Source organism: Cynocephalus volans, chromosome 14 (genome assembly GCF_027409185.1).
Source record: "Cynocephalus volans isolate mCynVol1 chromosome 14, mCynVol1.pri, whole genome shotgun sequence".
Lineage (NCBI taxonomy): Eukaryota > Metazoa > Chordata > Mammalia > Dermoptera > Cynocephalidae > Cynocephalus > Cynocephalus volans.
Window position 1 is genome coordinate 23,092,276 of NC_084473.1, and position 26,899 is coordinate 23,119,174.

Here is a 26,899-nt window from a genome sequence, read left to right on the forward strand (position 1 = left end):
CTTTATACTTTACAGTTACAGGGTAATCAGCATGGAGAAGAAAATTTCTGTATTAGTTGACTGTTAAAAGCTGGTACACTTTGGTTAGAATGCAGTGTCATAACACCAAGATCAAGGGTTTGGATCTGTGTACCAGTCAGCCACCAAAAAAAAAAAAAAATCTGGTACACAGGCTCAGAAGATGGACATTTGTAAGATCCCATTAACTATATGCGAACTAATCTAGTCTATATTAAAGATGAAAGAAAAACATTCAGCTTGCTCTGACTCTAAAAGGTGGAGCTGTTAGGTTTTTACTACCTGACAAGCCACTCCTGACAGTGTAGCCTCTCTTGTTCTCCAACCATGTAACCAAAAGTTCAAGAGGTTCCCCTTTTTTTTCCTAAGCCATGGTACTCTAGAGCAAAAAGAGGTTGAACTCTGCTCAATAAAGAGACAACTTAATTACTTTACATGTGGTACATATTAAGCAAAGGCTAGTAGCCCTAATGAAGCAAATTTACTTCTAATGCTTTCATCCTGGCTAATAACAAAGTTATTAAAAATGTTCTAATTCTTTGGGAAGCAGAACTGGAGGTATTTTTCCCCTCCTTATAAAATTATTTCTAATGATTAGTATAATTTTGACAAAATGAGAGAAATTGATCATATCAGCTCCACAAGAATAGGGATTTTTGTTTTACTCACTTCTGTATCTTCACAGTACCTGCCTGGCATGTGGTAGGAATATATATTTGTGGACCTAATCCTTAATATACCACTTCCTTTATCAGGGGTGCTCTGTGTGAAAAGGCCATTTAGGGGCACAAACTTTAGAGTCAATTTTTATAACATCACTAAGCTTCTTCCCAAAACCAAGACCTTAGGAAAGCAACCCTTAGAGATGTTTAGATTTATGATTTAAGTAAGTTACTGTAAAACAGACAAATGATGTGTCACATATGCCATCTACTGGTAAGTAAAAACAAAACTCACATTTGTAGAGTAAAAGAATATTTTTAACATTTAAAGAAACTTAACCTTTTTAAAGCGAATATTAAATATATTTTCATGAGTAAATATTTGTATCAGGTGCAGAGAATGTAAAGGATTTCAAGATATTTAAATTAGAGTGCTATGCTATATAATCCAGGTCATGATCTGAGATAGAAGTAGGTCAAATAGCTGTAATCGGTTTCATGGCAACAAAATGCACCATTAGGTTCTTTCTCACATATGAATGCCACTTATTGAAACCTAAAAAAAATGGGTAAGGCTCATTCATTCAAATTCAATGCCACTGGTGAAAGAACATATTAAGGCTAGTGTTATTTACAGTAATATCACTTTTATACCAGAAGAACAACATGTATCTTCCAAGGAAGGCTATCTTAAGTGAAACAAAAGGACTATATAAGGAAGATGCTATGTTTATTAACATTTGTCTTTTAGAAATTTTATAGATCAATGTGAATCAACATAAAAATGAAAAAAATCTAGAACACTGAAATTTCCCTCTAAATACATCTCACAAAACTAGAGAAAGAAGGCTGTGCAGATTTTCAAACTGAGCACAAAATATTCTCTAAGAAAAATCAACTTTCTACTGCTAAATAAGCCACTCCCATATGCTGGACTTTCCATTTCCCACTATATAGAGAACATCCTGCACAGTGTATAACAAGGATGAGAGGTGAGAACGTGAGTGGATAAAAAGTCTATTGGCTCCACATCTCTATCAAAAACCAGAGTTTAAAACTGAAAATATTCAAACTTTGTTCAATTATAACAGCAAGCACTGAATAGGAAGAGAAAACATCAAATAAGACTAAAGAAATATATTTCTGATTCAACATCTTACCCCTCAAACTCTTCACCTCTGTAAAGAGACTGAAAGAGCCGTGGGAAAACAGCAGCACTTTGGTTTGTATACCCAATTCCTAACAAATCTGTATCATTCTCAGTTCTTCCCACTCACTTTAAAACGATCTAAAATACTCACATGCACATTTATTTCCAGAGTTGTGCCAGACATCCATTGGATTTCTTTGTTTGTGCCGAAAGGCCTCTTCAACTCTAGTTTCTGTCTTCCGAGCTCCAGTACTATGAGGATTTATTTGTTCTGCTGTTATCGATAAGCCTGTAAGCAGAAGATAAGCAATACCTATTTAAATATTCCCAGCTACATAAACCAACAAGGTTAAAAAAAAAAAGTCTGAAATACAAAACTGGGTTTTAAAGTCATTAATTATACTCAGACAGTTTGTAATTCTGATGGAAATAGTGTCTTTTGTTTTAAGATGGGAAAGAAACTAGATATAAAATCATGAAAATACAACAACCCAGCAGGCCATGCTTATAGTTAATGCCCAAAAGGGTCCTATTTTTATTCATTTTAATTTGCGAAGGGACACATTTCACATTATTATGCCTGTGGGACAATATAAGTGTATATTGTCTAAGTCATGATCTCTGCCATCATAAAATACACAATAAGTGTCTACTGTACCACTAAACCCCATTCCCACAAACTGTTTCAATCTGATATTTGCTGTCTGTCACTCCACACTGCAGTAAGTTTAGTTTTCCTACATTATCAGGATTCCTAAGAGTAACCATTCCATTTCAATTTTCTTCACTAGATTTATTTCTTCTGTATGGTCCTTAAATGTTGGTATTCCTCAGGGTTATCTCTGTAATCTCTTTTCTTCTTACTCTAATCTACACCTTCTCCCACGAAGCATCATTTATACGTTCAGCTCCTACTACTGTTATATAATTCTCAAGTCTACATCTTTTGCTCAAACATCTCTTGCCTTCTGACCCATTTAGCCAACTGCCTACTTGATATCTTCAACTGGATATCCTAAAGATAGGTCAAATTTAAAATATTGCAAACAATTATGTGAGAATAAATAAAATAAAAGTAATTGGTTTATCTTTCCCTACCAAAAAAAAAAAAAAAAAAGTTCAGTCTTATATATCCCTTATCTAGATTGATGGTATTAGCTTCTACTAAGTCATTCAACCTGTCATATGGTGGCCAATCCTGACTCTTCCTTCCCTTCACAGTGCCCTCCACCCCTGAAACTACACCTTTTATATTAATCTTTTCTATATTCATTGCTGCTTCATTAATTAAAACCCAAAGAGTTAAGCAGCCTAACAGTAGGCTATTAGTAAACCACTTAAATACTACTTAAGAAAGGATGCAACGCCTCCCCATGGGGCTCCAAGTGCACTGTGGCTACAACCCAGGGGAAAGCACATGAGGTACTTTAGCAGTTAAGTATCAGGGGAGTCAAAAGTTATTTGTGGATTATCAACTGCAAGAAAGTCAGCACCCCAACCCATGTGCTGTTCAAGGGTCAACTGTATAAAATAAATTGTTGTTAATTATAGTCACCCTACAGTGCTATAGAATACCAAATCTTACTCCTCCTATCTAGCTGTAATTTTGTATCAGTTAAACAACTTCTCACTATTCTTGCCTCCTATCCTTCCCAGCCTCTGGTAACCCCTATTCTACTCTCTACTTCTATGCAATCAACTTTCTTAGCTTCCAAAATATAAGTAAGAACATGAGGTATTTTTCTTTCTGTTCTTGGCTTATTTCACTTAACATAATGTCCTCTAAGCTCATCTACATTGCTGCAAATGACTGGACTTCATTCTTTTTTGTGGCTAAATAGTACTCCATTCTGTACCACATTTTCTTTATCCATTCATCTGCTGATGAACACTTAGGCTGATTCCATATCTTGGCTGTTATGTACAGTGCTGCAATAGACATGAGAGTGCAAATATCTCTTCTTATACTGATTTCCTTTCCATATATACCAAGTACTGGGATTGCTGGATCATATGGTAGTTCTATTTTTAGTTTTTTGAGGAACCTCCATACTGTTTTCCATAATGGCTGTACCAATTTACATTCCCACCAACAATGTTTAAGAGTTCCCTTTTCTCCACATCCTCTTGGCACACACATTTTGGAAAAACACTGACCTACAAGATAAAGTCCAAGCTCCTTGGCATGGCATTGATTCTCTCAAATATTTATTGAAAACCTGTTGTATAAAGAGGAGACCCTAATGTAAAATTAAGTTAATATATCAATATTGATTCCTAATTATAACACATGTAGCACATTAACATAACATGTCAACAACAGAAGAAACTGTGTACGTGGTTGAGGGGAGGGTATGGAAACTATCTGTACTTCTGCTCAATTTCTCTGTAACACTAAAACTGATATAAAAATAAAGAAAAAAAGAAAACTGTTATATACCGGACATGGTTCTAGGGACTGGAGTAGAGCTACAAACAAGGCACTCACAGCACTTATATCCTAAAAAAGGAGAGAGATGACAAAAAACCAAACAACATAATGCCAAGTGCTACCAGGATCTATATTAGATTAGATGGTTAGGGAAGGGCTCTCTAAGGAGGCAGAAGAAAGGCTGCTTCATAATTTCCATGTCCTGGATCCAGCTCACCTCTTGAGCCCTATTTCTCAACATTCTGTATATCTTTAGCAACACCAAACAGTTTAAAGTTCTTCTAATACAACAAGCTATGTCACAGCTCTGTTTCTTTACACGTGCTGTTGGTTGCTCTGCTTGCAATGCCTCCTTCTCTGTCACTGCCTCCCTTCCCCTAGTCCACTAGAGAGAATGCTCCTATATTCATTCCTCAAGCTCTGATCAAAATGCTGGGTTCCCCACCAGAAGGTCTCTGTTCTTTGAGCTCTGAACATGCTTCAACCAGTGCATATATCACACTGTACTTGATCTGTTTTACATTTCTCCCTTTTCTACTGAAGTGTGTGTTACTCAAGAATAAGGTTGTAAACTGAATTAACAAACCACATTTGCTAATTCTGTGTTTCTAATAACAAAATTGCACATGAACTTTAATAGGGAGGGGAATAAAACCAGTATTCCTTAAAACTTTTTTGAAGTACCAGTTAATGAAAAATACAATGTCTTCAGATATGAAAGCATATCGAATATCTAAATCTCTTAAGAACAGAAATCAATTATTAACAAAGATATACTCCTGCAAAAGAAATTTGACCAAGAAACATTTTATTTCTGTAATATGCAATATCACACTAAACTTTTCATAGAAAATAAAGTTTTAAAATATCTTTGAGAATTTAGAATTTACATGACATGTATTAGTATCAGAAATTACATAAACGTTGAGCCTCAAAATACATTATTTTCCTAATACCAGCAACCCTAAAGAAATATCCTTGCTCTGAAGAGAGTATACTAGGCTTCACTAGCGAGTCAATTTATACAACATACCTCTTTTTATTCTTGCTTCCTTAATTTCTTCACAGAGTTTATTAAATTCTGGATCCAATTCAGCTGCAATGATGGCATGTGCAGTGTCCTTCAGGGTACAAGCTCTGTGCCTAATTATTTTATCTGTTAAAAAAGTTGGTATAATTTTATTGTAGAAACAAATAAGATAACATGAACAAAGGACATCTTAAAAGGAAAGTAAAATAATACAAACATTTAAGTAAAATTGTAAAAAGAATTTCTAGGTGAGAAAAGGTTCATATAAATGAATAAAAAATAAATATAATAAGCTACTCGGTCACCTAAGTAACGGTGGCCTAATAATTCTCTGAAAATTGTACTTTTAGAACTTCAAAGTACTAAGTCTATTAAGCAAAGCATTACATCAAAGATATATGGTTTTATTTTAAAGTTTTGAAAACAAAAATATATGATTTTGAATAAAAACTTAAAAAGGATTTAGAGGATATTCACCACATGCCCAACCCTGGAGTTGCCATAGATGGATACTAAGAATTCAGACAATCTTAATTTGCTCCCTTAGTTAAAACTGGTCAAGGGTATTCCAGAAGGGGAGGAAAAAGGAGATTGCACTGCAAACATATTCAACAAAATAGTGGCAGAAAACATCCCAGGTATAGGAAAAATCACAGATCTTCAGATCCAGGAAGCTCAACGATCTCCAAACGTATTCAACCCAAAAAGGTCTTCTCCAAGACATTTCATAGTCAAATTGACAAAACTCAAAGACAAAGAATCTTAAAAGCTGCAAGAGAGAAGCATCAAATCACCTATATGGGAGCTCCAATCAGACTAACATCAGACTTTTCATCACAAACCCTAAAAGCCAGAAAGGAATGGGATGGTATATTCAAAATACTAAAAGACAGAGATTGCCAGCCAAGAATACTCTACCCTGCAAGGCTATCCTTCCGAAATGAAGGGCAAATAGTATATTTCTCAGACAAACAAAAACTGCAGGAGTTCACCACCACACAACCACCCTTACAAGAAATTCTCAAGGGAGTACTGGGTTTGGTTCCTGAAAAATAACTACCACTGCCATAAAAACCCAAGAAAAATCAAAACCCACTAGTATAAGAAAAATGGCATTCATGAGGGGAAAAGAAACAAAAAGGCTATCTACAACCCAAGGAACCAACAAATACAGAAAAAAAACAGTAAATCAGAAAGCAAGGAACAAAAGACACCTAAGACAACCAAACAATAATCAATAAAATGCTAGGAATAAATCAACACTTTTCCATAACAACTCTTAATGTAAAAGGCTTAAATTCCCCAATCAAAAGACACAGACTGGCTGACTGGATCAAAAAGGAGGACCCAACTATATGCTGCCTACAAGAGACCCACCTCACCCATAAAAGACTCACATAGACTAAGAGTGAAAAGATGGAAAAAGATTTACCATGCAAACAGAAAAGAAAAACGAGCTGGAGTAGCTATTCTTATATCTGACAAAATAGACTTTAAACTAAAAACCATAAAAAGAGACAGTGAGGGACACTACTTAATGATAAAAGGACTGATCCATCAAGAAGACATAACAATCATAAATATGTACGCACCCAATGTTGGAGCAGCCAGATTTATAAAACAAACTCTATTAGACCTAAAGAAGGAAATAGACACTAATACCATAATAGCAGGGGACCTGAGCACCCCACTGTCAATATTAGACAGATCATCTAGGCAAAGAATCAGCAGAGAAACACAAGATCTGAACAATACTCTAGACCAATTGGACTTGGCACATTTCTACAGAACATTCCATCCAACAACCTCAGAATATTCATTCTTCTCATCAGCACATGGATCATTCTCCAGGATAGATCACATATTAGGTCACAAATCAAGTCTCAACAAACTCAAAAAAATTAGAATTATCCCATGTATTTTCTCGGACCACAATGGATTAAAACTAGAAATTAATAAGAAACGAAACTCTGGAAACTATACAAACACATGGAAATTAAACAGCATTCTACTTAATGACATATGAGTCCAAGAAAAATCAAGCAGGAAATCAAAAAATTTATTGAAACTAATGAAAATAATGATACATCATACCAAAACCTATGGGATACGGCAAAAGCAGTACTAAGTGTGAAATTTATTGCATTAAATGCTCACCTCAGAAGAATGGAAAGATGGCAAGTGAACAACCTAACACTTCACCGTAAAGAACTAGAAAAACAAGAACAATCCAAACCTAAACTTAGCAGATGGAAAGAAATCATTAATATCAGAGCAGAACTGAATGAAATTGAAACCCAAAAAACAATACAAAAGATCGATGAATCAAAAAGTTGGTTTTTTGAAAAGATAAATAAAATTGACAAACCATTAGCATGGCTAACAAAAAAAAGAAGAGAGAAGATTCAAATAACAAAAATTAGAAATGAAAAAGGTGATATTACAACTGATTCATCTCAAATACAAGGAATCATTCAAGACTACTACAAACAACTATATGCCAACAAATTTGAAAATCTGGAGGAAATGGATAAATTTCTGGACACACACAAGCTCACAAAACTGAGCCATGAAGACATAGAAAATCTGAACAGACCAATAACAATAAAGGAGATTGAAGCTGTTATCAGAAGGCTCCCAACAAAGAAAAGCCCAGGACCAGATGGATTCACAGCAGAATTTTACCAAACATTCAAAGAGGAATTGACACCGATTCTTTACAAACTATTCCAAACGATTGAAACGGACGCAAATCTCCCAAACTCATTCTATGAAGCAAACAACATCCTGATACCAAAACCAGGTAAAGATATAACCAAAAAAGAAAACTACAGGCCGATATCCTTGATGAATATAGATGCAAAAATCCTCACTAAAATACTAGCAAACAGAATACAGCAACACATACGAAAAATTATTCACCACGATCAAGTGGGATTCATCCCAGGGATGCAAGGTTGGTTCAACATACGCAAATCAATAAATGTGATACACCATATTAATAAAATCAAACACAAGGACCATATGATCATCTCTACAGATGCTGTAAAAGCATTTGATAAAATTCAACATTCATTCATGACAAAGACCCTCTATAAGTTAGGTATAGAGGGAAAGTATCTCAACATAATTAAAGCCATATATGACAAACCCAATGCTAATATCATCATAAATGGGGAAAAACTGAAAGCTTTTCCTCTAAGAACAGGAACAGACAAAGATGCCCACTCTCACCACTCCTATTCAACATAGTGTTGGAAGTACTAGCCAGAGCAATCAGAGAAGAGAAGGAAATAAAGGGCATCCAGATTGGAAAAGATGAAGTCAAACTGTCCCTGTTTGCAGATGACTTGATCCTATATATCGAACAGCCTAAAACCTCTACAAAAAAACTCTTGGAATTGATAAATAATTTCAGCACAGTAGCAGGATACAAAACCAACACACAAAAATCAGTAGCATTTCTATTCTCCAAAAGTGAACATGCAGAACGAGAAATCAAGAAAGCTTGCCCATTTACAATTCCCACCAAAAAAATAAAATACTTAGGAATTGAGTTAACCAAGGAGGTGAAAAATCTCTATAATGAGAACTACAAACCACTGCTGAGAGAAATTAGAGAAGATACAAGAAGATGGAAAGATATCCCATGCTCTTGGATTGGAAGAATCAACATAGTGAAAATGTCCATACTACCCAAAGTGATATACAAATTCAATGCAATCCCCATCAAAATTCCAATGACATTTTTCTCAGAAATGGAAAGAACTACCCAGTCATTTATATGGAATAACAAAAGACCACGCATAGCCAAAGCATCGCTGAGAAAAAAAAGAAAAAAGAAAGCTGGAGGCATAACACTACCTGACTTTAAGCTATACTACAAAGCTATAATAACCAAAACAGTATGGTACTGGCATAAAAACAGACACACTGATCAATGGAATAGAATAGAGAATCCAGAAATCAACCCACACACCTACAGCCATCTTATCTTTGACAAAGGCACCAAGCCTACACACTGGGGAAGTGACTGCCTCTTTAGCAAATGGTGCTGGGAGAACTGGATATCAATACGCAGGAGAATGAAACTAGACCCATACCTCTCACCATACACTAAAGTCAACTCAAAATGGATTAAAGAATTAAACATACACCCTGAAACAATAAAACTTCTTAAAGAAAACATAGGAGAAACACTTCAGGAAGCAGTACTGGACACAGACTTCATGAATATGACCCCAAAAGCACAGTCAACCAAAGGAAAAATAAACAAATGGGATTATATCAAACTAAAGAGCTTCTGCACAGCAAAATAAATAGTTAACAGACAACCAACAGAATGGGAGAAAATATTTGCAAAATGTACATCTGACAAAGGATTAATATCCAGAATATACAAGGAACTCAAACAACTTTACAACAAAAAAACAAGCAAACCAATTAAAAAATGGGCAAAAGACCGAAATAGGCATTTCTCAAAGGAAGATATACAAATGGCCAACAGACACATGAAAAAATGCTCAACATCACTCAGCATCCGGGAAATGCAAATCAAAACCACACTGAGATACCATCTCACCCCAGTTAGGATGGCTAAAATCCAAAAGACTCTGTACGATAAATGCTGGCAAGGTTGTGGAGAAAAAGGAACACTCATACATTGTTGGTGGGACTGCAAAATGGTGCAGCCTCTATGGAAAATGGTATGGAGGTTCCTCAAACAATTGCAGATAGATCTACCATATGACCCAGCTATCCCACTGTTGGGAATATACCCAGAGGAATGGAAATCATCAAGTCGAAGGTATACCTGTTCTCCAATGTTCATCGCGGCACTCTTTACAATAGCTAAGAGTTGGAACCAGCCCAAATGTCCATCGTCAGATGAGTGGATACGGAAAATGTGGTATATCTACACAATGGAATACTACTCAGCTATAAAAAAAGAATGAAATACTGCCATTTGCAATGACATGGATGGACCTAGAGAGAATTATATTAAGTGAAACAAGTCAGGCACAGAAAGAGAAATACCACATGTTCTCACTTATTGGTGGGAGCTAAAAATAAACAAAGAAATTCACACACACACACACACACAAAAAAAAAACTGGCGGGGGGGAGAGGACACAACAATTACAATTCCTTGAAGTTGACATGACAAGCATACAGAAAGGACATTGTTGGGTGGGAGGGGGGAGACGGAGGAGGGAGGGAGGTTTCGGTAAGGGGCCACAATAATCAACCACATTGTATATCGACAAAATAAAATTAAAAAATAAAAAATATAAAAACTGGTCAAAACTAGGCTAAAAAATACAGTATATCCTAAGTAAGGGTGATCTATTAAAAAAAAAATGACAGAAACAGACAAAAATACAGAAAGACTCTTAAGGAGTCTTCAGAGTGCAAGATGGTATATAAATTGTAAATAGACACAGGAGAGACACACAAACATGGTTCTAGGTAAACTATGCCTAAAAATGGTACTAAATGAAGAGACTACTTCACACTAATCCAGAAGTCCCCATTCATAAACAATACAATGTAAATAATGCCCCCTAGAGCTGTGCAACTCAGCGATATTAAAAAGCAAGTAAGTATATCAAGGTAACCTATTTTGTAACAGTATTAAGAACTAGAATCCAAAGTCATAAAATAACATCTGCTTTCTCTCCTTAGAAAAGGCAAAAAGTATAAACAAAGATAAAGAGATATTTTATTTATAACTTTTCTGATTAGAAAGTTTTAATAGGTCGTTGTGGAAATTTTATAAAAACAAGCATGCACCACTCAAAGGCAACCACTGGTATATTTCTTTTTAATACATTTTCTCTAAACATTCATTCAACTAATATTAATTGACAATCGTACCAGGAAAAGCCAGGTGGCAGCTAGGCAATAGTGAACAAAACAGGCATGATCCCAACTTTCAAGGAGTTTTCCAGATTAATATAGGTAAGTGGTATTAAGCAAATAATCTCTCAAACACACATATAAATACCTCCCCCCCCCCTCCAAAAAACCCCCAAACCCTAAATAACAGCTATGGAGAAAACCTACAGGTTATTGGTATGGGTGTCAATCTAGATTGGGCAAGTCAGAAAGGCAAGCCTTTCTAAAAAAGAGGCATTTAAGGACCAGCCCATGGCTCACTGGGAGAGTGTGGTGCTGGTAACACCAAGGCCACGGGTTCGGATCCCTAGATAGGGATGGCTGGTTAGCTCACTTGGGAAAGTGTGGTGCTGACAACACCAAGTCAAGGGTTAAGATCCCATGACCAGTCAACTTCTTTAAAAAAAAAAAAAAAAGAGGCATTTAAGCTGACACTTGACGCATGCACTGGAATAGCCACTGAAAGAGTAGAGGGGAAACCAGTGCAGACTTAAGAAAGACCATGTGAAAAAATCCCAGAGCAAAAAGAGCTTGGAGACTTCAAGAAACTGAAATGTAGCCTGTGTGGTTAGAACAAAATAAGCAAAAGGCAAACAGGAACCAAATCATACTGAAAGGATGTTAAATTTCATTCTAAGAGCAATGAAAAGTTGTTGAAAAGATCTGAGCAGGAAGTAGCATAATTCAAATTTACATCTTCAAAAGACCACTCTGGCTGTTATCTGGAGACTGCATTGAGGGACGTCAAGAATAAAACCCAGGAACATAATCACAAGGCTCTTTTTTTAGTGAGAGAAGATGGTACTTAAGCCAAGATAATGGTGATGGTAGTGGTGGTGATAGTGAAGGAAGAGAAGATTACAAATTTGAAAGGTACTCTCAATGACATGACTTGGCAATAAAGTAGATGGGAAATAATGTAAGTGTCAAAGAAGATTCCCTAGCCTCTTGCATGAAAAATGGGGTGGATGGAAGTACTATTTATAAAGACACAAAAAAACTAGAAAATAGAGAGGGAAGAAGTTTTGAAATGCCTAAAAAAATATCCCAATGGAGATATCATGTAGGCAGATGAATATGGTCTCAACAATCCTCTTTATGACCAAAGAACTACAATGATTTTGTAATCAGCATTTATTATTAACATATTACTTTTCTAAGTCTTTTTAAAAAAACAGATCTATTGAAGTGTAACAGACGTATAAGACTGCACATACTTGAAGTACTTACATAAGTTCATATCAAGGTAATGAATATATCCATCACCACCAGGTTTCCTTGAGCCCCTCTGTTTTTCTTCCTTTCACTCTTCCCTTCAACCCTCCATTCGCAAGCAACCATAGACCTGCTTTCTGTTACTACAGATCACTTTATATTTTCTAGAATTACCTATATAAATCGAATCATAGACAATGTATTTTTTATCTTGATTCTTTCACTCAGCATAATTATTTTGAGATTTGTCTCTGTTGTTGCATGAATCAGTACTTCATTCCTTTTTATTACTGAATAGTAATCCATTATATGGATATAACACAATTTGTTTATCCATTTACATGTCCATGGACATAAGAGATATTTCTGGATTTTGGCTATTATAAACAAAGTCACTATAAACATTTATAAACAAGGCTTTGTATGGAAATATGCTTTCATTTCCCTTGGGTTAATACTTAGGAGTGCTATGGCTGGGTCAAATGATAGGTATATGTTTAACATTCTAAGAAACTGCCAAACAGTTTTCCAAAGTGGCTGTACCTACCATTTTATATTCCTACCAGTAGTGCATCATAGATCCAGTTTCTCCACATCCTTGCCAACATTTGATATGGTCACACTTTTTTTTTTTTTTTTTTTTTTTTTTGCACTGGCCAGTATGGGGATCTGAACCCTTGATCTTGGTGTTATAACACCATGCTCTAATCAATTAAGCTAACAGCTAGCCCTAGTCACACTTTATAGACAACTCTCATAGCTGTTTAGTGATATCACATTGTGGTTTTAATTTTCATTTCACTGAAGATTAATGAGGTTGAGTATTTTTCCATGTGCTTATTTACCCTCCATATATCTTCTTTGGTGAAATGTCTTCAAACTCTTATGCCCATTTTTGTAATTGCACGTTTTTTTATTAAATTCTAAGGCTTCTTTAATATTCTGGATATAAGTTTTAGCTCTTATATTGAGATATATGATCCATTTTGAGTCAACTTTTACATATAAAGGTCATTTTTTTGCATACTGATATCCAATTGCTCCAGCCCTATCTGTTGAAAAGATCATACTTTCTCCACTGAACTGACTGTTGTACCTTAGTCAAAAAGCAACTGACCCTCTATGTCTGTGTCTATTTCAGGATTCTATTTTATTCCACTGACCTATTTGTCAGTCTTTATGCCAATATAACACTTGTAGGTTACTGTAATTTTATAAATCTTGACATAAGGTGGTATTAAGTGCTCCAACTCTGTTTTTATTTTTCAAAGTTGTTTTGACTATTCTATATCCTGTGTATTTTCATATGAATTTTAGGATCAGCTCGTCAATTTCTATCAAATGCCTGCTGGAATTTTGATTGGACGGTGTTAAAACTACAGTTTAATTTGGGGAAAAATAGCATCTTCACAATGTTGAGTCTTCCAATGCATAAATACAATATATATCTCGATTTCTTTCAGTATTCTTTAATTTTTCTCAGCAATGTTTTCAGTGTAAAAGTCTCATATATCTTTTGTCAGATTATCCATATTTCATGTTTTTTGATGCTACTATAGATAATACTTTTTTATTTCAACTTCTATTGTTTGTTGCTAGTATATAGAAATACAAGTGAGTTTTGTACATTGACCTAGTATCATGCAACCTTGCTAAATTCACTTATTAAGTTCTAATAGCTTCTTTGTAGGTCCCATAGTCCCATAGAAGTTTCTGCATAGACATCATGTTGTCTACAAACAAAGACAGTTTTACTTCTTCCTTTCTGGACAAGCTTTTCTTTCTTTTTCTTACCTTACTGCACTAGCTGGAAGCTTCAGTATAACGTTCGGTAGAAGTGGTAAGGGGGGACATCCTTGCCATGTTCTTGATCTTAGGGGGAAAGTACTTACTCTTTCATCATTAGTATTATGTGAACTGCAGACTTTTTGTAGATGTCATTTATCAGATTGAGGACAGTCCTTTCTATTCTAAGTTTCGCAGTATTTAATCAGGTATGAATACTGGATTTTGTCAAATTCTTTTCTGTATCTATTGAGATAATCATAAGGGTTTTTCTTTCTAAGTCTGTTAACACGGTGAATTACATCAATTGGTTTTCAAATATTAAACCAATCTTGCATTCCTGGGATAAATCCTACTTGACCACAACGTATTACCCTTTTAACATATTACTGGACATAATTTGCTTAAATCTTGTTCATGTTCATGAGGGATATTTGTCTGTAGTTTGTTTGTTTTATTCCTTGTAACTTCTTTTTTGGTTTTGGTAGCAGATTAGTGTTGACCTTATAGGACAGGCTGAGAAAGATTCTCTCCACTATTTTCTGAAAGAATCTGCATAGAATTGTTATCACAATTGTACTTCGGTACTCTTGCAGATACAAAAATCTGCAGATGCTCACATTCCTTATATAAAATGGTATAGCATTTGCATATTTACTATGCATATCCTCCTGTAAACCTTAAATCATTTCTATGTGTATTTATAATACGTAATACAATGTAAATGCTATGTAAATAGCTGTTATACTGTATTATTTTATTTGTATTATTTTTTACTGTTGTATTGGGTTTTTTTGTTTTCTACCCTCCCCCCGCCATATTTTCAAACTGTGATCACTTGAATCTGCTAATGTTGTACCTGCAGATAAGGAGGTCCGACTGTTGTTCTTCCTTAAGAGTTCGGTGAAATTAACCAGTGAAGACACCTGAGCCTGAAGTTTTCTTAGTGAGGTTTTAACTACAAATTCAATTGTTTTAATAAAAAATTATCTATTCACATTATCCATTTCTTCTTTCATAAGCTTAGATATTTTGTCTTTCAAAGAATTTGTCCAATTTACCTAAGTTGTCAAATGTATTGGCATAAAGTTGTTCATCATATTCCGTTATTGTTCTTTTTATATCTGAAGAATATGTAGTAATGTTATCTCCCTCATTCCTGTTATTGGTAATTTGTGTCTTTTCTCTCATTACTCTGATCAGTTCAGTTGGAGGTTTATTGATTTACTGACCTTCTAAAAGAAGCAGCTTTTGGTTTTACTGATCTTCTCTATTTCCTTTTTTTCTGTTTTCTGTTTCATTGATTTCTGCTCAGATCTTTATTATTTCATTTGCTCTTCTATTGGGAGCTGAGGTCATTGATTTGAGACATTTCTTCTCTTCTAATTTAGACAGTCGGTGCTAAAATTTTTCCCTAACTACTACTTTAGATGCATCCAGTAATGTGGATATATTTTCATTTTATTCAGCTCAGCTCAAAAACTTTTAAACTTTTTCTTTGATTTCTTCCTTGAACCAGGAGTTATTTAGAAGTTGGTATTTAGTTTCCAAATATTTTTTTCCCCAGATAGCTTTCTGTTACTGATTTCTAATTTAATTCCACTGTGGTCAGAGCACATACTCTGTATGACTTAAATCCTTTTATGTTTAATGAGACTTTTTGAGTCTTCTGTATCTTTGCTGATATTCTATGTACTGGCTGTATCTATTATTGAGAGAGGGGTATTGAAATCTCCAAGTTAATGACAAATTTCTCTATTTCTCCTTGTATCTCTGTCAGTTTTTGCTTCATGAATTTGGAAGCTCTGTTGTCAGAGGTATAAATATTTAGAATTGTTATGTCTACTTGATGATTATGAAATAACATTCTTTCTCCCAGGTAATATTCTCTGGTCTGAAATCTACTTTGTCTGATACTTATATAACCATTCCAACTTTCCTTTGCTTGGTATTAACATGGTAATTTTTTACATGCTTTTCTTTTAATTATTTGTAATACATTTAAAGTGAGTTTCTTATAGACAGCATATCATTGAATCTTGCTTTTTTAATCCAGTCTAACAATCTTAGTCTTTATTTGGGATATTTAGTCCAGGAGTTGGCAATCTTTTTCTGTAAAGGGCCAGAGAGTAAACATTTTAGGCTTTGCAGGCCATAAGGTCTCTAAGGCAAGTAAGCAAAGCTGCACAAAAGCAGTCACAGATAATATGTTATGAAATGGGCCTGACTCTGTTCCAATAAAAACACTTAAATTACAAAAACAGGCAGTCAGCCTGACTGTAGTTTGCTAACTCCTGGTTTAGACCATTTACTTTTAATGTGATTTACATGATTATTGATATGGTTCCTATTCATTTTCTACTTGACCCATATGTTCTTTGTTCCCTTTTTCCTCTGTTTCTCACACCTTTTGGAATTACTGTGTACCTTTTTATGATTCCGTTTTATCTCCATGTTGGTTTATCAGCTCTAACTCTTTACTGCACTATTGCTGGCCCTGGGTGAGCTTCAAAGAATATTCCCTCTCCTTCTCTGGCCTCAAGTAGTTTTCTCACATGTATGTGCTGATCGGTATGTAGGTGAAGACTAGGGGAAGATCTTCCACAGATACCCAGACTACTTTCTCTGTATGGCTCTCTTCTTTCTGGTATTCTGCCCTGCAAACTCCAGCCACTTTGGCCTCATCAGATTCCCAGCCCTGTCTCTTCAATTCAGGGAGACCTCCAGACTATGCCTGAGTTCTCCCTCCTTGTGCTGCAGCCTGGAAACTTTCTCCAGGCAACTAGAGTGCTCATCTTATTTGTTTCCCATGTTTAGGGGATCACTATCCTTCCTGTGTTACCTGGTGTCCAGTGTCTTCAAAATGGTTTTTTCACATATTTCATTCAGTTTTGTTTTTTCATTGGTTCAAGTGAAAGTGTAAATTTAGTCCTCTTAACTCCATTTTGGGCAAAAGCAGAAGTCTACTGATATCTTCTAAATATTTTTTGAAAACCAAACTTTAATGTCTATGAAACAATCTAAAGTAGGATATACTTTAATATTCAAAATTATCATTCATTTTTGGAAATTTTAAGTTGCTTCTAATTTTAGCTACTACAGATAAAAAACTACAATAAACATTCTTAGAAGTAGCTATACCTTCAAGCTGATAATACAATGTTTGTAGCCTATACAATACCGCAGGTTTCTACCACTGGCTTTCCACCTCAGCTTGAGCAGAGAGAAACTAAAAAAGAGGTAAGAGTAAATATAAAGCCAGGTATCTGGCATGTTATCTCTCCCTAAAATAACTCAATGACTGTTCTTTCTGGTTTTTTTTAAAGCATACCTCCTCCATCCGAACCCCACCCTCAATCGGTGGGGGTGAGGTGGAGAATAAATGAATGAAGACAAAAATAATTCCATAAAAATTTCTCACTGACATGAAAGACAATATGTTCTAAAGAATATCTGCATTTGACAGGGGACAAGGCTTTTTCATGTGCCTATCATTACCATTCTTTTCAATCATTCTTAGTTTAGAAGAGTGACTAAAGTTATACACCGTATAGAATAATAAGGTTAGAGAATATTAAAACTTGTGCATATAATTTTGTCACTGTTCAGAGACTCACTAATGGACACAAGACACCCTTGTTTTAACATTCTGCAGGAATGAGAGCTACAAATTTACCAGTTTTGACTTTGTCTCATACTCTAAGTTTTAAGATTGTCCAAATCCACGGAATTTGAAAGTAAAATAAGCCAGCAAAAAAACCACATATTGCTTTTAAAGTTAACACAGATCTCAATCCACTCAGTTGTGCCATATAATATTTGTGGGCTTGTCACAAATTCCATAACCATTCCATAACCTTCCTGAGCCCCAATCTCCTCATCTATAAAATAAAGATATTGCCACCTTATTATTTTGCCTTCAGCAAAAAGTAATGGATACTTAGGACAAATAGATGAGTATATATAAAATTAACAGAATCAATACTTTAATGAAGGTAATAACTATTTCAATATGTCAATTTTTTTTTTTTGTATTTTGGTGAGTTTTATTTTTTAATTCTCTCTGAAAAAAAAAAAAAACCTGATGGATATTAGCTGAGTTTTTTCAATAAAACTATTCAGAAAGATTAACAATATTTTTAAGAAAAACAGTGATTTGGTTGTATTATTTTTCATCCCAAATTATTTCATAAATAAGAAATTTTGCTGTATTTACTGGTTTAGGTCATATTTATATATACCAATATTAATATTTGTACATATCTGCATTTTGTCATTATGTCTCCCTGTTATCACTTCTATCTAATCTGAGACTCCTTGAGTTAGTGTCTAACAAGAAAACAACTAATAAGATTTACTCATTGGCCACATTTATTAGGAACACGCTCAACACGACATGCCTATACAGAGCCACAGATCTGGTTCTTAATCAGCTTAAAGTCTAAAACAAGGGATAAGGATATAAAAACAAATAACTACTTCAGGCAAAAAAAATTAAATATCTCAGAAAAGTTTTGTGCTATAAAATTCAGAGATAAAGTAGTTACTTATAATTGAAAGGAAATAAGAACAATTTTTCATGAACTTAGCATTTAATATTTCTTGAAGGATAAGTGGAATTTTAAAAATATATGCAGGTTTAAAACTATGTACTTTTAAAAGGTGCGTTTTATTGTATATAACTTACACCTCAATAAAACTGATGTTTAAAAAAAGGTGCACACTCCCAGTAGAGGCAATGTATCTAATAAAAGTACTGAAACAGTAAGACTGGAACCTATACTGAGAAGAACTGGGACTCACATTTCCTAGAGGAGGTTTCCTCCTGGGCTCCTCTCTCTTCCCATTCTACACACTGCCCATAGGATCTCATTCACTGCTGACTCCCAACCATGTCTCTTGCCCAAACTTCTCCTAGTCTCCAGAACCATATACACAACTAGTACTATACAATGTCTGCATGTACAAATGTAACTTGCACTAACATGTTCAAAATTAAACTTAGCATCCCATCTATTAACCTGTTCCTCCACTGATTTACTTTCTCAGATTTCTCCATCCAGACCAAGAACTCAGGAGTTCTAAATTTCTGTAAGGCATATTTAAGTGATTGTTCATTAAGATCTCTATATTCCATTTTTGCAGCCACTGCAATTGAATATTAACTGGTTTCCCAAACTCCCTCTTTCACCAATCCCTTGGCCTCTACCCCAAAATTGATACTAAAAGGTGAGGGCTATGTCTTAATCATCTCTGTAGTTCTAACCCCAAACATGATTCATACATAAAGAATATTTAATAAATCACAGGCAACCAAAGGAAAAATAAACAAATGGGATTATATCAAACTAAAAAGCTTCTGCACAGCAAAAGAAACAATTAACAGAGTTAAAAGACAACCAACAGAGTGGGAGAAAATATTTGCAAAATATACACCTGACAAAGGATTAATATCCAGAATATACAAGGAACTCAAACAACTTTACAACAAAAAAAACAAGTAACCCAATTAAAAAATGGGCAAAAGACCGAAATAGGCATTTCTCAAAGGAAGATATACGAATGGCCAACAGACACATGAAAAAATGCTCAGCATCACTCAGCATCCGGGAAATGCAAATCAAAACCACACTGAGATACCATCTCACCCCAGTTAGGATGGCTAATATCCAAAAGACTGTGAATGATAAATGCTGGCGAGGTTGCGGAGAAAAAGGAACTCTCATACATTGTTGGTGGGACTGCAAAATGGTGCAGCCTCTATGGAAAATGGTATGGAGGTTCCTCAAACAATTGCAGATAGATCTACCATATGACCCAGCTATCCCACTGTTGGGAATATACCTAGAGGAATGGAAATCATCAAGTTGAAGGTATACCTGTTCTCCAATGTTCATTGCAGCACTCTTTACAGTAGCTAAGAGTTGGAACCAGCCCAAATGTCCATCGTCAGATGAGTGGATATGGAAAATGTGGTATATCTACACAATGGAATACTACTCTGCTATAAAAAAGAATGAAATACTGCCATTTGCAACAACATGGATGGACCTAGAGAGAATTATATTAAGTGAAACGAGTCAGGCACAGAAAGAGAAATATCACATGTTCTCACTTATTTGGGGAAGCTAAAAATAAATAAATAAATACACAAATAAACTGGGGCAGCGGAGGGGAAGAAGACACAACAATTACAATTCCTTGAAGTTGATATGACAAGAAAACAGATAGGAGGTTGTTGGGAGGGAGGCGGGGAGAGAAAGGAGGGAGGGAGGTTTCAGTAATGGGCCACAATAATCAACCACATTGTATATTGACAAAATAAAATAAAAATTTTTTAAAAAGATTATTTAATAAATGGATGCTTAGTACAGGGTGACTCAGCTCTTCCCAATCTTAATCACCTCTAGGTAGTACCTTCTCCTCTGTGCTTCACTCACCCTGTGTACATATTTCTAATATAAACCTAATGACACTGTATTATAATCATCTGCTGCCACCCCAAGACATTATTCACTATTCACTATTGCCACCTTCATGCTATCTCTTTATCTTACTAATCTTTGTGTTATTATAATCACCAATAATTAGATAAGTATATTTGATATCTCTGAAAATTGAAGAATTTCTTAACAGTAAGGACTGTGTTACATATAACTGTTATGGGCTAAATTCTGTACCCTCAAAATTTATATGCTGAAGTCCTAACCCCTAGTCAAACAATATATCACGTATCATAAGATGACATTTAGGGTCAAATATCTGATACTGGTCACGTTTAGAACCTACAAGTTAAATTTCTTCTCACTCCATATTTAATTTCTGTCCACATCATCCTCAAGGGAGAGAGTCTGGGAAAACACTTAGGCAACATGTACAGCTTTCAGAATGCTGGCTTTTGTCTTCTATGTGTATGCTAGTTTTTTCCCCAAGTGGCCAAGTGTTCTGCAAAAACAGAACACTGTAAGCTTTCAAATACTCATGGGAGCTTGTAAAAGTAATACAACATTCATGTAATTTCCACTTGCTATACAACAGACCCTGAGGTTGTTTTCCTGGAACATAACAAGTGTTTCTATTGCTAAGAAAAAAAAACAGGCCTCTTGACTAAAGACATGAAAAAATCTGAAAACAGTCAAAATAATGCTTTTGAATTATATCACTTTTTGTAACTAAAAGAGTGAAGGAGAAAAGATACAAAGTATATCATGTTAATTCTACCAATAAGATAAAGCCATATTCTTTGATTATACAACTGCATTCTGTACTAAAAAGTTATTATGTACAAGAAACCATTGTTTCTTCCTTAAAAACAGTATTACTATCAGTGTAGTTATAATTAATTAGTTAGGAGGGAAAGATTTGGATTGGGCTTCTCAAGTGGCTTTCTGTAAGCACTCAAGTTCATTGTTACTACTGGTCCCTTGATTTGTTCCAAAATAGAATTTTTTTTTTTTTTTAAAGATGACCAGTAAAGGGATCTTAACCCTTGACTTGGTGTTGTCAGCACCATGCTCTTCGAAGCAAGCTAACCAGCCATCCCTATATAGGGATCCAAACCCCATGGCCTTGGTGTTATCAGCACCACACTCTCCCAAGTGAGCCACAGGCCAGCCCTCAAAATAGGATTTAATTTAAAGTGTGGTCCAGGGAATGTAATATGCACAAAGTATAAAGGGTCTTTCTAGAGCAAATATACAGGTACCTACTAAAGAACTAATTTCTGAAAAATTAAAGCAAAATTTAAATAATGATGATGACAAGAATACAAATACGAACAGCTAAACTTTATGGAACACTTACCACTTCTCAAGCACTATGCTATGAAAATGGCATATGAAAATTGCAATTGTGTAAGGTTCAACCTAATACACTTTCTCATTTAATACTTATACCACCCCAATTAAAGAGTATTATTATTATCCCTATATTACAGATGAGGAAACTAAAATTTAGAAGACTTAACTTGATCAAAGTTAAAGAACTAAGAAATAGTAGAACTAGGACTAAAGCCTAAGTCTACATCCAAAGCCCATGCTCTCATTTCATACTACAAAATATCAACAGTCTTTGTGTCTGGAAAAACTAACAGGTTGAGGGTAAAATCACACAAGTACTCTCATACACTGCCAAAGCCACAAAATAAAGACATTTGTGCAGGCTGTGCCCTCACACTGGATGCCAGTAAGGGAATGGAGTGAAATGAGGCTGATATCCAGCCCACTCTTCACTACATAGCCTGTTGCAGAATGGCATCCATACTGAAGAAGATTCTCTCATTCACACAAAATTTGTTACATTGGCTAGCAGTGGCCCTGATGTTGCTGGTATAAGTATTTTTTTTTAATTTTTTTTAGAGAAAATTTTAATAATACAGATTAAAAGTCTTAAAAGATACATATTCGTTGATCCAGAAATTTCACTTTAAGGAATTCTAAGGAAATAATTAAGTATGTACACAAAACTTGTGTTATAAAGGTATTTATCAGTGTTTATAATAGAGGAAAAAGCTCAAAAATCTATGTCCAACAATAGGGTATTAACTATTATACTATATCTATATATGATTAAAATAATGTGGGAGAGATATATTCATTAACTAGCAAGCTTTTCTCAAAATATTACAGGAATTAAATATTACACAAATAACAAAATTTATAAAAATCATATAGTCATTTTAGAAAAATAGTATGCATATAATTTATACATAAAATATCAAGTGTATGCATGCAAAAGAGGGGGAGGGAGAGCACTAGGTAATGGGATTAGAGATGATTCAATTTTCTCCTTTTTTCTTATTTTCATAAATTTTTCTATAAGACATATAATAAAAACTCAAAAAGAAGCAAACAACAACAAAAACGACAAGAGGGAAATACCTTAACACAAAGCTTAAGAACTGTTAGATACTAAGTGCAGCTATGGAAAAATTTTATTCTGCCTCTTAATTTGGAATTAAAATATACAATTTACTACGGTCTAAATCAAGGCAAGAAATACCTAATTTCATGTGGAATTGAGAAATCCAAATCATTCTACCATGTGGCCTGGGTTGAGAACCACTGCCCAAAAATACAGATACAAAGTACAAACTGTATTCTAGATATCTTTAGATAGCAAAAACTTAAATGAATGTTTTAAATATAAGAAGCATTTTATTTGTGTATCACCTATTGCAGAAACAGAATTCTCAATAGGGTGAGAAAGAGAAAAACAGCTCCTGACAGCTGAGAGTTGGCCTGGCACCATCAGCTAGGTGTGCTTATGTTAAGCATAAACAATTTCACAGAACACCAACATCAGACAAGGCCACTGTGACCATGTCAGGTCAAAGATAAAAACAAGACCAATCTAATCATTTCTAAACAGACAAAAAACATGAACACTGTCCTAACCACAAAAATAATCAAATATAATCCTATCCTGGCTAAGATGAATTACTGTTATTTCTTTGCCAGTCACAGCTTTAGCCTTACTCTATTCTTCGTGTCATCTAGGTTCTTAAAATACCTAATCTCAAGATTAACCTACTTCCAAACAGCATCCAATCCATTGCAAAGCCCCTACACTCTTGCCAAAATCACTTCACACCATCCCAAATCCTATATGGCTCCCTATGATGCACATTCTTCCACATTACAATACATCAAAAAACAACTTGTTTAACTACGGATATATTTCTGGTGGTCTTCTCTAGAGGGCAACGACAAGAGTTGGGACTACAGACTTGAGTACAGGGTGGGATTTGGAGTAAAACAATAAAATTACATTATTGTAATTTTAATTTAAATTTTTAAATACCCAGAACCTATAGAACAGATAACATTCTACATAAAGGTGTCTTTTGATACGTGAACTTATCTTTTTGTGACTTCCCACAAATTTGAAATATCCCATATTTATCAGCAATGCTGATGTTGACTATAAAATAAACAAATTTAAAATAAAATTCCCAATTACTCAGTTTTCTATCAATCTGAACAAAATCAGAATCTAAGTATAAAAAGTGAAAGGTAAATAAAGAAACTAAATCCTGATTGAACATAATACCTAGAATTATACAATCCTTTAATTTAAGCATATTATTTTAGAGTAGAGTATTAATTCCTCATCAAGAAGTTTCCAAACACAGTAATAGGTCATTAAAATTAATTTGCCTATCTACACAAGCATGATTAGTAGTTAAGCTGCAAACTATTTTCTCACCAATTACCAAAGTGAAACCTGCCTTAGGCATTCTTACCTCCTGGGTCTTTATCAGGATTGTACTCTAAAGCATTGCTACAGATGAGATCAATATCTTTCAGGAAATCCTTAGCAGTCAGGTAATTATGTTTATCAATTTTAGTTATTACTGTTGATAAATCCATTGGTTCCTTGATTACTTCAAGATAATCTGAAACCTAAAACAAACAGGATATTTTAATAAAAAATACTTCTGCTTTTTCATATGATCTACTCAGTTCATAAAATCACAAAGTAAAAAGAGTTCTTTAAAAATTAAATTAGATACTTAAGAAGTAATTACAGATAAAGATAAAATTACAGTGCTATTTATGCTACTGAAGTTACTATCTGTCATACTTTCCACGAAAGTTTGTTTCCAAGTCATATCTAAATCAACTCTGAAATGCTTCTCATCTTTAAATTTCAAACCAACTGTGTCAAGTCTTTTGGGGTTTTTGTTTGTTTTTTTAAATTAAATTCTTAAATTCTTTGGGTATATCTGAGAAGAGAATGTATGGGCAAAAGCACCCAATAAGCATCAATAAATGTTACCTCACGAAGAGAAGGAAGGAAAAAGAAAAATAGAAAATATAGACTATTAATATTAAAAAATTCTCTCACATTGTCAATAAAATTTCTTTCTTTTTCAGTTTTCTTTTGTGAATCATTTCATGGAAGGTATTTTCCACTCCTTTGGAGTCATTACAAACATTTTATACAACTAAATAAACTAAGTACTGCTTTCATAACTAATAACAGGTTTGCTGAACTTAACCCCCGTAAGGATAAATCAACAAACAAAAAAATTTTTTTGCTTCATGTGTTGATTTTCTGGGAGATAACCCAAAATAGGACACATTAAGTCATGATTTGCCCAATAAATTTGTATGTTTTATATCATTTGACTAATAAGAAAATGCTAGCTTTCCCCAATGCAAATCTCAAAACAAGTAATTAAGTTTGATATAAAAGCAGTCTTAGTAGAAACATCTAAAATTAGTCCGGGACCAATATCCAGGAATAGGATAATTTCTGCTCTACAAAAGTGAGCGTTAGTTTTCTCATGGTTTCAGGTGGCATCGATGCCATGATTTTTAAATTTACACACACACACAGACACACACGCACACAAATAATTCATATACATGTTTTTAAATTTTTAAGATTACTTATAAAAATATTAGATAGGGGTGTGTGTGTGTGTTTTAATTTATTTTTCAGCGTCTAGGAGCTAAAAAGCCAGTCAATTTTCTTACAGGGGAGGTAATGGAGATATACTGAAACAAGCAATAGTTCAGAAGATAACAGATGGATTCCTGGTTCTGATATTTGGCATGACCTATGTACAAATGGGAATTGTTTTATAAACTGTAAAGCACTATCAAAATGTACATTATTAAAGACTATAAAATTTTAGCACCTATGCTTAAAACTTTATTTTCTAAAGTTTTGTTTTCTCTGCAGTCTGCTTTGGAATTTGATAAAGTTTGTAGACATTTTAAATTCATTATTTAAATATAAACTTCTTTTATGTTTTCAGTTATCTAAATGTTAACTTCTTTTCCCCTCTGTATCTTTTCCAGAGACTCCTGTTTTCACCTTATGAGAGGACAGTGACCTTAAGAAGAAAGAACAAAGGGGAAAACAAGAGAAACATAACCCTTAAACAAAATTTTCTATTCCCTTCCACTGCCTTACCATCATTTATAAAACTTTTATTCTATTAAAGATGGCATCTAAAATCTGACAACCTTTTCTGGTCAGAAAGAAAAAGCGTTTTCCAAAGCAAAGAAAAACTGGTTTACTCCCAGTATGGGAGGTTCACTTGGGGGCAAGCCCTCATCCTTTAAGAAGTGTCAAGAGTCCAAATATAACAAATTTGGGGGGAATATGTGTGTATGTGTGTGTATATATTTTTTTAAACAATCTTTAAAATTGGCTGATATTTTTATGATTATATGAAAACACTATGAGGGAAAGAAAATGTTCCACAAAGTGAAATTTATTAATTAGAAAAGCAAGTTAGGCATGTCCTGTTATCCCAGTGGAAAAAGATACAAGGTAGCTATTATGTAAGGTAAAGAATGCAGGCTTTAAATTTAAAAAAACTTGCAAGTCTTGGCTATGTCACTTGCCAGCAAGCTTCAGTTTCCTCAACTGCAAAATAAGAATAATAATGATCTTGCAAGGTTGCTGAGAGGATCAAATGGACACAACCATGTATTGTAGATAAATATACAAGTAAAATTGTAACAGTCTTTGTATTCCAAAAAAGAGGACAATAGATATTTTCAGACTTGCCAGGGGGAAAAAAATGTAATGCTAGCTCATTCTTCCCAGTCACAAATGAGGTAATGGTTCCAAAGGAATCTGCTCAGGTCCAAAAGCACAGATTTCAACAATTAGAATGAAATATTAAACTTTGAATCATTTCATATTTCAAATTTTAAAAAAAATTTTTTTTTCAAATCAAAACTAAAAAC

General features: G+C 34.3%; 1 protein-coding gene across 1 annotated transcript in view; it reads right to left on the reverse strand.

Moving 5' to 3' along the window:
* The window catches only part of ATAD2B (ATPase family AAA domain containing 2B), a 166,484-nt gene that overhangs the window by 20,374 nt on the left and 119,211 nt on the right, over nucleotides 1-26,899 (reverse strand). Inside the window, exons 22-24 of the mRNA XM_063078237.1 lie at nucleotides 24,433-24,592; nucleotides 5,295-5,417; nucleotides 1,982-2,119 (exon numbers count right to left, since the gene is read on the reverse strand). Of these exons, the coding sequence (XP_062934307.1) occupies nucleotides 1,982-2,119; nucleotides 5,295-5,417; nucleotides 24,433-24,592 (421 nt within the window). The remainder of the gene's footprint in view (nucleotides 1-1,981; nucleotides 2,120-5,294; nucleotides 5,418-24,432; nucleotides 24,593-26,899) is intronic.